Source organism: Amblyomma maculatum, unplaced genomic scaffold, assembly GCF_055883805.1.
Source record: "Amblyomma maculatum isolate TAMU_Amacu unplaced genomic scaffold, ASM5588380v1 scaffold_14, whole genome shotgun sequence".
In the NCBI taxonomy this organism is placed as follows: Eukaryota; Metazoa; Arthropoda; class Arachnida; order Ixodida; family Ixodidae; genus Amblyomma; species Amblyomma maculatum.
Genome location: NW_028146739.1, coordinates 88,938 through 103,284, shown reverse-complemented (window position 1 = coordinate 103,284; position 14,347 = coordinate 88,938). Strand labels below are relative to the sequence as shown.

Sequence of the window (14,347 nt, the reverse complement as noted above, 5' to 3'; positions counted from 1 at the left end):
TCTTCACAAGAAGTCCCTGAGAGCAGCAGCTGCCAGAACTTCCTTTGTGAAGAACATAAACACTTTAAAAGATCAGCAGAAGAATGAGCGTTCTGAGGGGATGAAGAAAGCGTTGAACTCGTTACCTCCACTGCAGCAAGTGGCCTTTGAAAATATTTTAGGCAATTTGAAGCAAAACGACCGCAGGGGATACGACACACGAGTGTGGATTATGAACTGCATGCCTTTTGCTACGCATTGCCAGTCCTAAGGCATACAATATGTTGCGCTGCATGAAGCTGCTTGCACAACCAACGTGTAGCTTAAATCAGATTATTACAGATGTTCCATGTGAGTATGCCTGCAATCAAATAGCCCTGGAAACAGTCCAAACATCCTTTAAAGGACTGCCTAGTGTTTTATCTCATTACAAGCATGCATTTTTATGCAAAATTTCTGAGGCAGCAAAAGGACCAGAGCGTGCAAGAGAAGGCAGCAAGGAAGAAGGCAAAATTGCTTTAGAGGCATTCTAGCTTAAATGTCTCCCCAGTACTGTTCACAGCTTGCTTAGAGGAAGTATTCAGAGAGTTGGAATGGGAGCATTTAGGGATAAGGGTAGATGGAGAATACCTCAGTAATCTGCGATTTGCTGATAACATTGCCTTGCTAAGTAACTCCGGGCATGAACTGCAAATAACGATTGATGACCTAGACAGGAAAAGTATACAGGTAGGCTTGAAAATCAATATGCAGAAGACTAAGGTAATGTTCAACAGCCCCCGGAAGGAACAGCAGTTTACATTAGGTAGCGAAGTACTGGAAGTAGTAGGCGAATATGTCTACTTAAGACAGGTAGTAACCGCAGATCCGGACTATGAAAAGGAAATAACAAGAAGGATAAGATTGGGATGGAGCAAATTTGGCAAGCACTCGCAGATTATGACTAGCAGCTTACCGGTATTGCTCAAGAGGAAAGTATACAACAGTTGCATCTTACCTGTACTCACCTATGGGGCTGAAACGTGGAGGCTAACCAAGAGGGTTCTACTTAAGTTGAGGACAACCCAGAGGGCTATGGAACGAAAAATGGTAGGGGTAACTTTAAGAAATAGGAAGCGTGCAGAGTGGGTCAGAGAAATAACTCATGTTACTGACATTCTAGTGGAAATCAAAAAGGAATGAGCATGGCCAGGGCATGTAGTGTGAAGAGAGGATAACCGATGGTCGCTTAGGGTATACCAAACTGGATTCCAAGGGAAGGAAAGCGTAGCAGGGGGTGGCAGAAAGTTAGGTGAGCGGATGAGGTTAAGAAATTCGCAGGGGTCAAGTGGATGCAGCTACCACAGAACCGGGTTAATTGGAGAAATGTGGGAGAGGCCTTCGCCCTGCGGTGGGTATAGGCAGGCTGATGATGATGATGATGATGCCTTGTATAATAATTGAGAAGTATTCTGAGGAATTTCTCAGCAATAAGCAGGCTGATCTTTTAGCAATGGCTGTTGTCCACCCCTTCTGGGCATCTGAGCAGAGCTGACCTTTCAAGTTACGGCTTGATTTGATTGTTATCTGAAGATCTCAAGGATATTTTTCCGGGGAAACTGCTTAACAGCCTTTTAAAAGACATTCACAGTCTATTCAAAAGAACCAACAGCTCAGGTTTAGGATAATAAAATTCACTTCTGTCATGGCTCTCTAGAAGCTTGGAAATTCGATCACTGGAATTACTGGTCGTGACAAGCCGAGTGCAGGCGTGATATACCGTTCACGGCATGCGAGACAGTACACTCACCAGTAGGCACAGGCATCATGTCCTCAGTGTCACTTGTTTTGGATGCCCGCTGTAACACTCATTGGCTTCTGAAACTGATGAATGTTCTCTGGAGAGATACGGGTCAAAGTACACCAAATTCGTGACCACGAACCGCCCACGTGCAGGGTGCCCGAAAGCTTGAAAAATCAACAAGCGCTTGCTGCAGCGTCGCTTCCTGCTGCAATTCAGCGTGCTACTGGCGCTAGACTGGCAGCGCGGAGGGCAGGCCTGGGCAGGCCCGTAGCGCCCTCACTCGACAAGCAGAGGTGCGAGGCGCTGAGAAAAATTTTCCTTGCTCGCCGGGCAAATGCGGAGATCGTAACAAAGCGTGCTGCTGCATTCAGTCCGGCCGTGGATATACGTAGCGAAAGCTAAGCTATAGCTTGGTTAGGCTTAGTTAATCTTGATTGCAAGTCCAGGTTAGTCTGGTTGTCTCTAGCTATGTTTAACAAAGCTATGTTGTTGCATTAAAGACGAGACGTTGTTTTAGACGCCGTCTTCATTGTCTTTCCTCCGCCCGCTGTCGCTGCTGCTAGCGGTTGAGACATCGGACGTTAAACGTGCCCCTCCCGCGGCAGCATATTGCCGCGAAACCTTCAAAACTATAATTGTTGTTTTTTAACAGCCGCCGGCATAAAGGCTTATCACTCTGATTCTGGATCGCGCATCAGTTCCGTAATCCTTGTTTGTTAATGCTCGATGTCGCTAGTCACATCTTTATCAGTTTCGTTGTAGCGCAAGATGCACAGAGATCTACCTCGAAGATTCCGGCCACTCGTTTGTCTTTCCACAATGTTCCAGCCCGTACTGGTAGCTGTTTGTGACGTCATTCAGATTGTTCTCAGCAGCCTTTAAATTGAGCGTTGACGAGTGTGACGGGCATTCTTTGTTCGACGACCAATGAGCATGTTTGTTGCTATCGTCGCCGCCGAGTTGCTTAGTTCTTTTGCGGGCGCAAGTCAGCCCAATAAAGAGTTAATTTCAGTACCACTACGCCTGTGTCTTCTTTTGGCATGTACGGCCTTGTCACTACTACGTGACAATATTCACAGCGCTTAGCCAGCCGTTCGGTGCGCTGTTCCTTTCTTTCCTGGGCGATTTGTTTCCTCTTCTTCTCGTCCCAATGTCGATTCCAGGCCTCCTTCTGCTTAGCAGACTTGTCGCCGTCTATACTGCCGCCTCAACTGTGGATGCTGGGCATGCGAGCTCTCCTTTTCAATCCTCCGACATGTTATTAGTCATTGCGACACAGCTGGCGAAGCGAGCGGAGGCAAGCGCAACGACGAGGCAAGCGGTGTGACTTCATACCAAACATCGGCCCCGCAGTGAGTCGCGCAGTGTGACGTCATGCCAGATGGCAAGAGCGCGGCTTCTGCAAGCTTCGAAGTCTTCCTTTTCACTCTCCTCCTCCTCCCAGACGATGTTTTCGGAAGCCTTTGTGGTCAGGCTCACATTTCAAAATCACCTCCTGCTGCATCCGCTACCCACGTATGGTAGATTACTTAACAGCAAGCTGTTGCAGAATTTCTGATTTCTTTTGCTATCAGAATAGCTTTCTTTTGAAGCGAGCATCATACAGTGCACGGTGCGTTGCCATTGTGGGAAATGCGAAAACAACAGAAGTAATCGCTCTAATTCATTGCCAAAAATGCGACAAGTGCATTATAAAGGTGACGTGATTTTGAGGCTACAAGCAAAAGGCGCAACGTTTGACTTTGGATGTATTAGGATTTAGCTAATTTGACTTGCCTGTATAACATCTTCCATATAACTGCAGTGCGAAAAAAGGGCAAACGCAAAGGAAGGAAAACACACACGGACAATCGCTGCACCATGCCAGCAAAGCTTGCCAGCCCCATGTACAGTGCCAGTCGAGAGTGGCATACGAGATTCTACTACAGTCGAACCCGGATATATCGAACTCGAAGGGGATCGCGAAATAGTTCGATATATCGATAATTCGATATACAGAAATCGGCTTGTGACGGCACTTATGATGCGAAAAAACGATACCGTATTTATCGCATAATCAACCCACTCGCATAATGAACCCACCCTCCACTTTTGCACCTGAGAATTTCAAAAAAAAAATTAAAAATGCGTTACTCGCTCACATGCAAGCGATTGAGCGATCTCAGCAATGAGCGGCAGCGACAGAGCGAAAAATTTCCAACTTGATGGAACTGCGTCCCTCTCGCCGCTTGAACCACCGGCGGTGGCAGCTCAAAACAAGGTTTCTGTGTCGCCGTGGCAGAAAGGCAGAAACCACGAGTGGTTTTGCTTGCATGTCGATGGCGCGCGTCACTCCATTTCGGTCGTCTCATCCACAGCTCATTTCTTGGCAGCGTGCCAAGATGCTGCGCAGCGATAACTTCGCAGCGTGTTTATCTTTTTATAGCTCCTGCGGCGGCGGGGAGCGAACTTGGCAGTGTGCCCGTGATGGCTTGATTGCACAAGCCTGGTTCGATTTATCACGCCGCGCCTGGGGCGGGCGTCATGATCGCAGCAGCTGACCGCGTGCTTTCGTTGATTCATACATGCAAGGATAACCGACTCCCGAAAAAAAAAAAGGAAAAAAAAAAAAGCCTGCCGCTTTTTAATGTCCGCAGCCGCCATATCTTATGCTACGCCGAGCATACCGCACAACGATAGGAAAGGATGACTCTCGCAAAAAAAAAAAAAGAGAGAGAGAGCTGCCGCTTCTTAACGTCCACAGGCGCCATAGCCACGTCCGCCGCGCACAGAGGGTTTGCAACACACTCTGGAGAAAGCGTCCGAAGTTTGTCTGAAAACGGGCTGAGCTGGCTTGGCGCATGCGGGGCGTGTGCTGAAGGAGAGAGATAGCTCGGCAACAGGATGGGCACACCCACGCATATGGCTTGCAAACGTCATGTGCTGGCGCTCGGGAAACGATAACTGCAGATGCGCTCGCCTTTGGGGAAACCAGCTGTCGCCGAACTGTCCCCTCTCATTCCTTCCGCGCGTGGCTTGAAAACGTCACGCAGCAAACTGCCGAGGGTGATGCGATCGTCTTTGGGGAAGGCACACTTTCCAATGCATGGTGCGGAGTTCGATATATCGAACGACCGGTGAAATTGAGTTCGATATATGACGCGGCTTTCCTATACTTTTACATGGGATTTTCAAGGGAATATTCCATGAGTTCGATATAACCCAAATTCGATATATCCGGTTTTGATATAACCGGGTTCGACTGTATCATGCAGAAAAGCCTATGTCGGCCAATGCGTCGATGATCGATTGAGGGAGCATGAAAGATGAAGATGTGAGCTTGGTTAAGCATTGCAGGTCTTGCCAACAATGTTCACTGCATTTTGATGGTACAAAGATTCTAGGCAAAAGCACAGATCAAACTACACGTGAATTACTGGAAGCTTACCATATAAAGAAAAGGGGCGATTGTTGATTAAGTAGTACTTCAATTCACTTGTACAAAAGAGAATAGGATCTTTTCTCTGCCACTCGATAAGATGTATCACATGGTGGGAAAATGTCCTACTTTGGTATATCTCTTTCTTTTCTGTGCACTCATCTGCGGTGGAACCTTAATATTTCCTAATGTGGATGCAGTTGGTGTTACATAATTCTTGATATGGCGCAATGGATGTGGATGATAGAAAGGGGATGCAAACAAAACACACACTTACAAGAAGCGCAGAAGCCCATATTTTTCTAGGCAAGCTACGCATCAGCCAGAAACAATAAGAGAAAACATGAAAAGGAATAGATAGTCAAATAAGCTTATCGTCAATAACATTTCACCTGCTAGCAAAAAGAAACCTGATTTCGTTGTCGGATAAAAGCCTCGATGATGCGCTGACACGAGTCTTTACTAGATACGATGTTAAAAGCCTAAAAGATTTTCAATCGCATTAACCCTCGACATGAAACAGCTGTCTGTAATAAAGGTAGAATGAGAGGAAGAAGATGGCTTACAAGATGGCGTTAATAAGAATCATAGAAACTTTTTTTCCATGTGATAAGAAACTGGTTTATTCAATTCCTTTCTAGTGCAGCAAAATGTACATTGGGCAAACAGGAAGGTGTTTCAATGACCGGTTGCATTACGTGAACATAAGAATGCCATAAAAAACAGTGTCAAAGGCCACTTAGCGGCTCATTTCAGAAATATTTCCCGTTGTCATCCGGAATTTGATGAGTGTTAAGTCATCTGTCTTCACACAGACGAGGCAACAAGAGGGGTGATTGGGGCTTTTAACATCGTATTTAGCATCAGCGCACCATCGGTTCTTTTATCCAACATAGAAATCAGATTTCTGCCAGCAGATGAAATGTTATTCACGGTAAGCATATTTGATCACCTATTTCTTTTCATGTTTTCTCTTGTTTCTGGTTGATGCGTGGCTCGCCTAGAGAATAATGAGCTTCTGCAATCGACCTGTCAGTTGTAAGTCAGCGCCCATGTGTGTTTGCGTCCCTTTCTAACGTCCGCGTCCATTGCGCTGTATCAAGAACTGAAGAATTAATATTTCCCATGCATTGGGAAATAAGATCATTTGTGATGCAGCGATTGTTCGTGTCGTATGGGTTTTTTCCTTCCTTTGTGTTCTTCCTTTTTTCGCGCTGTAGTTATATGGAAGCTAAGTAACCAACTTGCCCAGAAGCTGTACATAACATAGTAAAAGAGCGGAAACCAAAACAGTAGTGGCAGATTCAACATGGCTGCACCCTGGCGCTGCTTTAGGCCAACCGAATCGCAACATTCGATTATAGCTTAAGGGTAGGCATTGCGAGCCAAAAATCATGAACAAAACTAGTGTCCAGTTCAGTTCAGTCGTGTCCGACTCTCCGTGACCCTATGGACCATGTCACGCCATGCTTTCCGGTCTCTAACTATCTTCCTAACATCACATAACTTCATCTGCAGTGCCTCGAGGATGCCATCTAACCATCGCGTTCGCTGCCTACCCCTTCTCCGGCGACCCTCAACCTTTCCTAACATCAAATCTTTCTCCAGCGACTCCTCTCTTCTCATCAGATCACCAAAGTAGCTGAGCTTTAACTTTAGAATTTGACTCTCCAATGAGCAGTCAGGGTTTATGGTCGACAATGTCGACTGATTTGATCTTCTGGCAGTCCAAGGAACTCTCAAGAGCCTCCGCCAGCACCACAATTCAGACGCGTCAGTTCTTCGGCGGTCAGCCTTTTTCACAGTCCAACTCTCGCATCCATACATCACAACTGGAAAGACCATAGCACGAGTTATACGAATCTTGGTTGGCAGACTAATGTCTCTGCTCTTTACTAGGCGGTCAAGGCTAACCATTGCTCTCTTTCCCAGAAGCAGGCGTCTCCTAATTTCATGACTGCAGTCTCCTTCCGGGGTAATCTTGGAGCCCAAGAAGTGAAAATCTGTCACAGCTTCCACTTCTTGTCCCTTGATGCTCCAGGACTTGATAGGGCAAGACGCCATGATCTTTGTCTTTTTAATGTTTAGTTTAAGCCCAAACGTCTCACTCTTCTTGTACGCGCATCAGAAGTCTCTTGAGTTCCACTTCACTTTCTGCCATTAAAGTGGTATCATCCGCATATCTAAGGTTGTTGATACGTTTTCCAGCAATCTTCACTCCAGCTGAAGACTCGTCCAGACCGGCCTTCCTCATGATGCACTCTGCATATAGGTTAAATAGACAGGGCGACAGCATGCAGCCTTGCCTCACTCCTTTCTCGATCGGAAACCAATCAGTAAGACCATGCCCGGTTCTGACTGTGGCCTCTTGCCCTTCATACAGGTTCCTGAGGAGACAGATGAGGTGAATTGGAACTCCCATCTCTTGGAGAGCTTGCCACAATCTGTTGTGATCTACGCAGTCAAACTAGTGTTATATTCGAGCAAATACGGTATATGCTTGCTGACTCTTTAATGGCACTACAGCAGCAAAGATCAGTGCAGAAAACCACTCTGGAGTACTTCAAAAATTAATGGTTTGTAGAGTTTAACGTTTTAGAGCAACTCAGGCTATGACAGATGCTGTAGTAGAGGGCGTTGAAAATTTTGTCCTCCTGGGGTTAACATGCAGTGACATCGCACAGCACATGGGCGCCTTGCTTTTTGCCTGCACAAAAGTCTGTTAATTGAAAATGATTTGTTTACTCATATTAGGACGAAAGGACTGGAAAATGTTCTGTGTTTTGTTTGTGTGTTTTTTCCTAAATAATCGGGGAGATTTAATCAATAAGTTCTTTAGGTTGCAGATGACATACCTAGAACCGTGCCATCTTCAGCAACTGATATCGTCAAGGTTTTTTCACAAGCCATAGCAAATTTATTATGGAGAAATTCTACTGTACTAAGTGCATGTCTTTCTGTCGAGACATGCAAGGAGCTTTGTGCTTGTGACGTGTTGTTTGGCAACCAGCCTCAATGTTCGTTTTGTTATTGCACTCAGTGCTGCTTTTTTTTCTTCTATTTGCAGAACCATTATGGAACACTGGCTACGGGACACTGTAAGTAAATGCCTCAGCCAAGTTCCTTCATCAAACAACTCAGTGCTGAGCTTCAGCTCCTTCTTGCCTTGTGGGTTGTCACTGCAAACCTTCTGTGCTTCACATTGATGTACCTGTCTGCTTCATCTGAGCACTCTGTGGGCGATTGTCCTCTTGTACACCCATTTTTGGGCAGAATTACGGCACTGCTACTATTGTACACATTCATATCAGGCCAATCGTTTGGCTTACATTTCAGAGCAGTTTGTAGTTTCAGCAGCATTTTCTCTGCCTTCAAATAATTGTGATGGGATTGTTCACATTAGATTCCGTGTTTACATTTGCTGGAAATGTTCGAAAACAATGTAAATAGTTTGGACGAGTTTTTGTCTGAGCTCATCAAGTTTAAATTTATCATGTGAGGAACTCTGGATAGCCATCAAACTTTTGCCTGTGCTCAGCCCAACTATTTAGTGCGAACCAACAGGTTCACGTTAAAAAAGGCATTTTAAAAGCATTTGATTCAGTAGAAACCTTGGTAGCCATGCAGGCTATGCGATATCATGGTGTAGATGAGTCGTATGTGGAAGTACTGGAAATATCTACAGTGGCTGCAAAGCAACCATAGTCCTGCATAAAGTAACAAAATTTCCAGAAAGAAAGATGTAGGCAAGGAGACACGATTTCTCCAGTACTATTCACAGCTTGCTTGGAGGAAGTGTTCAGAGACTTGGAATGGGAGCAGTTAGGGACAAGGGTTGATGGAGAATACCTGAGTAATCTGCAATTAGCTGATGATATTGCCTTGCTAAGCAACTCAGGAGATGAACTACGAAGAATGATTGATGACCTGGACAGAAAAAGCAGAAAGGTAAGCTTGAAAATCAATAGGAAGAAGGCTAAAGTAATGCTGAACAGCCTGGAAAAGAAACAGCAGTTTAACATAGGTAGCAAAGCATTGGAAGTGGTAGGCAAATATATCTACTTAGGGCGGGTAGTAATCGCAGATCTGGACCATGAAAGGGAAATGAGTAGTAGAATAAGATTGGGATAGAGTGCATTTGGAAGGCACTGAAACATTATGATTAGCAGCTTACTGCTATCACTCAAGAGGAAAGTGTATAACAGTTGCATCCTGCCAGTACTAACCTATGGGGCTGAAACATAGAGGTTAAAGAAAAGGGTTCTACTTAAGTTGAGAACAATGCAGATTGCTGTAGAACGGAAAACGGTAGGTGTAATGTTAAAAGATAGTAAGTGTGCAGAGTGGGTCAGGGAAATAACTCAATGCCATTCTAGTGGAAATCAAGAAGAAGAAATGTACCCGGGCTCGATCCTGACCGCGGCGGCTTTTTCAATGGAGGCGAAACGGAGAGGCGTCCGTGGGCTGTACAATGTCAGCGCATTTTAAGGATCCCCAGGTGGTTGAAATTACTCTGTAGCCCTCCACTATGGCTCTTCCTTCTATCCTTCCACTTTCACTCCTACCTTCCCTCCTTCCCTTGTGGTACGGTTCAGGTGTCCACAGAAACAAGTGTGACAGATACTACGCCTTTCCCTTCCTGTGAACCAATTATTATTATTGTTATTATTATTATTATTATTATTATTATTACTATTATTATTGGTAGGGCATTTAGTGCAAAGAGAGGACAACCAATGGTAGCTTAGGCTAAGAAATTGGATTCCAAAGGAAGGAAAGTATAGCAGGGAATGGCAGAAAGTTAGGTGGGCGGATGAGGTTAAGTTCACAGGGGGGAAGTGGATGTGGCTAGCACAGAACAGGGTTAATTGGAGGAATAAGGGAGAGGCCTTCACCCTGCAGTGGGTATACTCTAGTTGATGATGATGAACAAGTTCCTGTTATATGTTTCACATTGTGTCGTATGCAACACTGTGGACAAGGTGTTCCTAACATCTTTATTACAAAAGAGCTGAGAACTGCCGTATCAGCTGCCAGGTATGGTGCATAGCTGCCCTGAGGCATTTTTCACAGTGGACTGCTGTTTGATATTAGTGCAATGCACATTTTTTAAGAGGGACTCTTTATGTTCTGTTGGCTGAGTGCAGTACAAGCTGTTGCTTGCAATTGTTTTGTTTCTGCAGCTTTGTTCAGCATAATTGATACCTAATATATATTGACTGCAGAGTTGCATTGAAAACTGCTGCATGTGTCATACATTTTGTTGAGTGCTTGAGAATGCCCTTGCAATTCCTTGAATATCTTTGAATTTACCCTTTGGAATCTGTGCAAACCCTGGCATTGGCATTAGTGAGTGTGTCACCACTGAAGTTTGACAAGTGCGGGTTTATCCGAGATCCAGTGTATTTCTGTGGCATCGAACCTGTCATCATTCCAGAGGAGCTTCTGCAGTGAGCCAAGCGGAAAAGTCTGCGCTGCAGAGTGAGAAATGTTGCCGTAGCATGTAATGGGTGGCATTCGGTTCATGAGAGAGCAGCTGCGATTGGCAATGTTCGTGGTGTGTCTGCCCAGTGAACCTGTACCGTGTGTTGCTTGGCTAAAAGTCACTGGCTTCAGCGATCACCATGGGCCCAAAGAATTCCTTGAATGCTTAAAGAACAATTGTTCTTGATCACTGGCGTCACTGTGATGCCACCTGCACTTAAAGACAGTGCCAAGTTGTAGTGGCAGTCTACCGGATGCGTTGCGACAGGGTGCAAGTTTGTCACTGCATTTGGCACAGAATTCGCCTCTGTCGACGCGAAACACTACCTGAAGGAAGAACATGGTTGCAGGATTCAGTTCCGAGAAGCACGTCTGAGCGAGACCTAACAAAGGGTTGGCAAACCTAGTAGAATCGATGAAGGCACCTCGATCCCTTGGCAGCCAAGTGGCCTTCAAATCAGTTTTTACCCTTTGCTTCACCACTCTTGCTGAGCAGAAACAGTCTGCCAGTCCACTACTACGACCACTGAATGCAAACAAGCAGATGATTGACAGCTGCATTGGGGAGCTGCTCCTGCAGAAACTGATACTCCACTGTATCAACCAGTGGACCAGTGCTGATGGCAAAGGTGTCAACTCTTGAGCCAAGGGACCTGCCTATCATTTGCCACAAACACACTAGCTGGCAGCAGAACTCGATTATTGGGTCCAGTGCCTTTTCCAAGGGTCTTTCCAAATACCATTCTGTGACGAGGACGTTGGAAAGACAGCATTCATACACCATCATGTAGCATGTTGCCTAGCTAGGTTTCAAACACTGATAGGTGAAGTTTTCAAAGGCACAAACAATGTGGGTGCTTTGGTCTTTTCGTACGATGTTCTGGTGTATCCAGACACTCCAGAGAGCCATGCTGTCCATGAAGGGCTGCACCGCACTACAGGTCATTAATCCTGACAAGATCCATGTGCCTCAGTTCCTAGGCATAGGACGATGCCTCCACAACAAAAGAAAGATGCTGGCAATGTTGGAATGCCTACTTGCAGTCACAGTCAAACAGTCTACATTCTAAAACAGCGCAAAAGAACAGGGACGAGAGAACAAAACGTACAACACGAGCGCAGGAACATGGAAAAGGGCCCTTTGTACGAAAAATGAAATCTGCCAAAATAGAAGCCTGGGCGAGTTGGTATGTATACATTCTAAAACAGAGAGAACAAAAAGTACAAAACGTTCTCTCGTCCCTGTTCTTTTGCGCTGTTTTAGGATGTATACATACCAACTCGCCCAGGCTTCTATTTTGACAGTCAAACAGCTTTGCAAAGCCCTCAGTTTTCAATTGTCACCCAGCTCCTTGCAGATCTCTTGTATGGGACATCGAACAGGAGGAAGCATCTGAGTGTTGAAGGAACCCTTGACCCACGATCCTCTGACAAGCCCTCCTTATTCAGCCCTCATTGTTGAAACAGATGCTGGTGTTATAGGCATCGCAGCTGCGACCAGTGTCATACAGAGGCAGAGAAGCATTGATATCTTGTAGTGATGCAGGCAGCTCTGACCATGCTTCGCCAAGGGTCAAATGCTGGGTGGTCCTGCTGGAGAGCCTCAATTGGAAAATCAAACACAGGAGGGGGGGTGATTGCCAGTTACCTGCAGAGGCTTTCAGCGGAATACCTTTTTTATGGCCATATGTCCCAGGCCTGTGCTACTGTAGAAAGTGAGATCAGCTTTGAGAGGGCACTTGCAGGCTACATTGAGCAGGCTGCCAGCAACCTAGCAGACGTGACAAAGCCACAGGGGCAACATGAAGGTGCGACAGCTGGCACGCCAGATGATGTACTCAGCAAGTGGCTTCCCCAAAGCACTGAACCACACTGCTTTGTCTTGCTGGGAATAGGAGCTGGTGAGGTGCTATGAGCTCGAAAGCACCTCACCGAAAGTAATGCGAAAGCACGGATGCTGCTGTTGGTTGCTTCTGGTTGCTTAATTCACTTCTTGTTTGCCCATTTTAGCCTTTGGTACTTTCAAATTTCGTGCCAATCCCTTCCTATTCCCTTTTTTCGGCTCTACTTCCGGTTGCGTTACGTCACATCCTTGACATCATATCCACTACGGCACCCATTTCTCTCTTTCCGCTTTCACTCCCACCTTCCTCCCTTCCCTTAAGGTGCAGTTCATGTGTCTACAGAGAAAGTGTGGCAGATACTGCGCCTTTCCTTTCCTGTGAACCAGTTATTCTAATTAATTACCAAATTAAGTTCTTGGCCTAATTTTTTTTTCTGCAGCAACATTACGTCAGCCTTTATCAATAGACACCACTCATTAACCTCTACCACTTCTCAATTACCAGCAACTGCTGCGGACACAATTTTGCGGACGCGGTCTGCGAACACGGTTTGCGGACACGGTCTGCGGACACGGTCTGCGGACAGAAATCTGAGAACATAGCAAAGTAATGGTTTCGCGTTAAAAACTAAGTTTGCAGGAAACTCGATCCTGCTCACTGCTAGTCGTAAGGGATCATTCAGAACATATCCACTCCCTACAAAGAGGCACGAACATTCTTTGCTGCGGGGAAAATGACAGCACTTGGTGACAGTCTGTGCTGAGTGCAGTCGAACCCTGGTATAAGAGACACTGTTCACCCAAATTATTAGCAGCCCTATCTCTCCCATTAACTGGACCTCTTTTTTAACAGACATTGTACGTAGAGGACAAATTAGCCTTCACTTTTGGTGCTCAGTCTCGCTTGTAACAGACGTTGTAGCATTAGATGTGGCTCCATATATCTTCAGGTTCATTTGCAGCCACGGTCAAAACAAATGAGACACCTGCGCTGTCATTAATAATTACTACCTCAGCAAATAAAGAGTAGGTCAGTCAGCTATGAAATGACTAAAAGTGCAGTGGGAATGCAATGTAGAGAAGCTCTCCAGGCTTGCCGCGGAGAGCACAAGCACGACTGCACATTCGAGCATCTGCACGAGCCTACCGGGACCGCGCATTCTCCAGTTTATATCAAGAAGCACCATAGGTGTTCTGTAAGCTAGTCTGAAGAATACAGGAGAAATTGCCTATTGCGTTACAGTTCAGTATAAAAAACAAATCTACCCGGTAAATGCGAAGAAGGCGATCAGCTGGTGATGTAAACAAGTCATTGTGCCTAGAAAGTGAGATATAGCCAAGCCAAGGCCAAAATAAATGACATAAAAACGAGTGGTTCTGCTTTGGCGAGGACAAATAAACTGCTCTAGTTGCTATTCAACCACTTTCAACTCCACTCAGAAAGCCTCATTTCCTTTTAGTTTTTGTTAAAGTAGAGGCATTCACACACTTGTTACTCACAGCCTCAGTTACTATTTGTCAAACAAACAAATTTCTGAGTGATATTTCTGCTGGTGATGTTTTATAGTTTTGGCTGCTTCTAGCAGCTTGGTGGTAAGCTGGCTACTGTTATGATTTCATGGCACTTTTTAGACCTGAGTACTTGTAGTGTTACCAGACACGTAACTTTTTCCATAATTGCAAACTAGGTGCAGTGCCATGTCAAATCACGATGGCACTCTGCAATCGCTGCAAATGTGGTTTGCACATATACAGTAGCATGGCAGACTCTGCAGTGGCGTAGCGGTAGAACATCCACCTCGCATGCAAGAGGTCCGTGGTTTGAATCCCGGTGCCACGC

At 45.6% G+C, this 14,347-nt stretch overlaps 1 protein-coding gene across 5 annotated transcripts in view; it reads left to right on the top strand.

The window, feature by feature from the left end:
• The window catches only part of LOC146172058 (ubiquitin carboxyl-terminal hydrolase 8-like), a 469,773-nt gene that overhangs the window by 415,180 nt on the left and 40,246 nt on the right, over nucleotides 1-14,347 (top strand). For all 5 annotated transcript variants that reach the window (XM_084586092.1, XM_084586094.1, XM_084586091.1 and 2 more), the window contains one exon: nucleotides 8,248-8,278. In XM_084586092.1, coding sequence (XP_084442218.1) covers nucleotides 8,248-8,278 — 31 coding nt within the window. The remainder of the gene's footprint in view (nucleotides 1-8,247; nucleotides 8,279-14,347) is intronic.